The following is a 3,162-nucleotide window of genomic DNA, read 5'->3' on the forward strand; positions in this document are numbered from 1 at the left end:
TTTGACGAGTCGGGAGAAACTCATGGACAACACGCCACCAAAATACCTTGATTTTTGGTGGCACCTTGAGTTTCCAGATTTTTCGCCATACTGTGTTCTCTGAAGTACTTGCCTCAGGCCCCTCATTATCCCTGATGCGAGCCATGTCTAACAGTTTATAAGCAGACCGGACAGAATAGAAACCATGCCTCGCCGGTTCCCATGCCCACACATCATCATGATGGATTCACGCCGGTGTTCGCAGGATAGCTACAGCATCGACCGGGATGAAGGACTGCTTGATAACCTCTTCATTCCACTGTCCTTTTTCCGACAACAGTTCAGACACCATTGACACCGGTTGCCCCTCCTCTGGCGTGAATGGTGGGGCCCCAAAATGATCTGGGAGCCAACGATCTCGCCAAATGTGTGTCGAGGTTCCATTGCCAATCCTTTTGAGGAGTCCTTGTTTCAAGACCTCCCGACCTGCAAGGATGGCTCGCCATGTATGGCTTGCATGCTTTCTCCTAGTGCTTGTCAGAAAATTGCCATCATGATAGTACCGTCCTATAAGCACTCTAGCACACAAACTGTCTGGATTAGTCATCAATCTCCATCCCTGTTTCCCCGGCATCGCTAAGTTGAAATTTCTCATGTCTCGAAAGCCCATTCCTCCCAGAGCCCTTGGATATGTGAGTCGATCCCAGCTTAGCCAGTGAATGTGCTTGCTGTCCGCTGAGCTTCCCCACCAATAGTTTGCAATGGGAGAACGCATCTTCTTGCACGTCGTTTTTTATAGTAGGAAACAACTTATGGAATAGGTTGGGACTGCCTGGGCAACTGATTTCACGAGAACTTCCCTCCCAGCACAGCTAGCCTCCCTTGCACTCCATGTACCAATCAAATTCTTTATCCTCGTCGGTATAAACTCAAAGACTTCCGAGGAGGAACGCCCCACATTCGTGGGCAGGCCCAGGTACCTTTCAGCCAGGGCTTCTTGCTCAATGTTCAGTGACTGCTGGACCTCCAACTTCATATCATCCATGCAGTTTTTACTGAAGATCACCGCTGACTTGTCCCGGTTTACCAATTGACCTGATCCACGACTACAGATATCAAGTAGCTCCTGCAACCGTGAGGCCCCTCTTTGCGATGTTTCTGAAAAGACTATGCAATCATCTGCAAAAAGTAAGTGCGAGATCTAGGGGGCATGGATACCCACGTGCACACCTCTGGAGAGATACACCGTCCCCATCGATTTCAGTAAGCATGACAAACCTTCAGCACAAAGAAGAAAAAGATAGGGGGATATAGGATCACCTTGGCCGATCCCCCTACTTGGCCTGAAAGAGTCAGTCAAAACACCATTAACTTGTACTGACAGAGAGACTGAAGTAACACATCTCATGATCAGCGACACAAATGTGTCACAAAAGCTCAATGCCAACATAATTCTCTTCAAATACTCCCATTCGACCCGGTCATAAGCTTTGGCCATATCAAGCTTGACCGCGCATGCACCCATCTTGCCCTTTTTTCTCTTCAGATAATGAGTGCATTCATAAGCTATTAAGACATTATCCGTTATTAGCCTTCCAGGAACGAAGGCACTCTGCTCTTCAGACACAATCTCATCTAGGAAGCCCCTCAATTTGTTGGCAAGAACTTTGGAACACAACTTATAGATGACATTGCAGAGAGAGATTGGTCTGAAGTTTTTCATAATCTGCGGATTCTTTACTTTCGGAATGAGAACGAGTGTAGTACTATTTACCTCATCTGGCATCTCACCCCATTCAAAAAATCCAGCACTCCTTTTGTAATACTCGGACATAGAAGCTTCCAGTGGTGTTGATAAAAACCGGCTGTGAAGCCGTCGAGACCGGGGGCCTTATTGGCACCCATCATAAACAGCGCCTGCTGGACCTCTTCTGCAATAAACGGTTTTGACAATTTGTCATTCATTTGTTCCATGCCTTTGATCGGAACATGGTCTAGGTGGTCTAGGATTGCCTCAGGTTGCAAGACTTCCTTGGCAGTAAAAAGCTCGGCATAAAACTGTCTTGCCACGCCCTCAATATCAGCTTGTTCAGTCACCATTGTTCCATCATCTCGATATAGAGAATTGATATGATTGCCCTTTGCTCTTTCCCTTGACTTGGCTTGGAAAAATGTTGTGTTGCGATCACCCTCCCTAAGCCAATCAATACAAGTTCTCTGCTTCTCCATCACTTCTTCTCTAGATAGCAGTTCTGAAATCTACTTCATCAGACGTCGTTCCTCGTTGGGAGGCCCAGCACCAATAGATTGTCCCCTGATCTGCTCAAGGTCCTTCCGAAGCTGTGCTAGGGTCTTTCGAACCGACCCAAACGTGGTGCAATCCCAACCAGACAGAGAACGACTGAGTTCACCAAGGTGGCCTGCAAGCTGTCCAAGCGACACATGAGCACCCGGATCCTGCCAGGCCAATTCCACCGCTTGCATGTACGTGGGATCCCGGCGCCACATATTCTCGTACATGAAACGTCGTCTCCCCCGTCTCCTCCTCGGTCGACCCTTGGTGCACTCAAGAACAAGGCAGCAATGGTCTGACTCGGTTGTTTGCACATGCCAAACCTTGACGTCTTTAAATAAATCAAGGAAAGCCAAAGACACCAGACCTCTGTCCAGTCGTACCTTGATGTTATCACTCCCATGCTTTCTATTATCCCAAGTGTAAGGTAGGCCAATAAATCCCAGATCCAAGAAGCCACAGGTTTGCACCGCATCGCGAAAGCCTTCCATCTGTCGTTCCGGTCTGGTTTGGCCACCAAATTGTTCCTGTGCCTCAAGTACTTCATTGAAATCCCCTGCACAAAGCCATGGGATAGCACTTTGAGTATTAAGGTATTTTAGACATTCCCAACTTCTATACCTCAATTCCCGTCTGGATTCTCCATAGAAACCAGTGAACCTCCATTGAGCAGTTTGTGTTCCCGGGTCAAAAACTTCGACGTCAATATGGAGCTTGTCGTAGCTCTGGAGCTTCACATCAACATCATGTGACCAGAGGAGTGCCAAACCACCACCTCTGCCAAAACTCCCGACCCCTAGGCCATTAGGAAAGCCAAGTGATTGCTTAAGACCATCCACTCAATCAAAGAAAAGACGCGTTACTGACAAAAAGACCAATCAGGGGCGGTG

General features: G+C 47.8%; 1 protein-coding gene across 1 annotated transcript; it reads right to left on the reverse strand.

Moving 5' to 3' along the window:
- Positions 1 to 226: 226 nt before the first annotated feature.
- Positions 227 to 2,208, reverse strand: LOC136495774 (uncharacterized). Its single transcript, XM_066491607.1, has 4 exons — positions 1,754 to 2,208; positions 1,258 to 1,322; positions 812 to 1,137; positions 227 to 298 (listed from the first exon to the last, which is right to left on the reverse strand). The coding sequence occupies exons 1-4, from the start codon at positions 2,206 to 2,208 to the stop codon at positions 227 to 229; spliced, it is 918 nt and encodes a 305-aa protein (XP_066347704.1).
- Between the last annotated feature and the right edge of the window lie 954 nt (positions 2,209 to 3,162).

The sequence above is a fragment of the Miscanthus floridulus genome, chromosome 12, assembly GCF_019320115.1.
Source record: "Miscanthus floridulus cultivar M001 chromosome 12, ASM1932011v1, whole genome shotgun sequence".
Taxonomy (NCBI): Eukaryota; Viridiplantae; Streptophyta; class Magnoliopsida; order Poales; family Poaceae; genus Miscanthus; species Miscanthus floridulus.

Coding starts and splice junctions, on each gene's coding strand:
- LOC136495774 (XM_066491607.1), bottom strand. CDS start 2,208: ATGGAGAAGCAGAGAACTTGTATTGATTGGCTTAGGGAGGGTGATCGC. Junction 1,323..1,753: donor GGGGTGAGATGCCAGATGAG/GTAAATAGTACT, acceptor TGACTCTTTCAG/GCCAAGTAGGGGGATCGGCC. Junction 299..811: donor TCGTGAAATCAGTTGCCCAG/GCAGTCCCAACC, acceptor GAAAAAGGACAG/TGGAATGAAGAGGTTATCAA.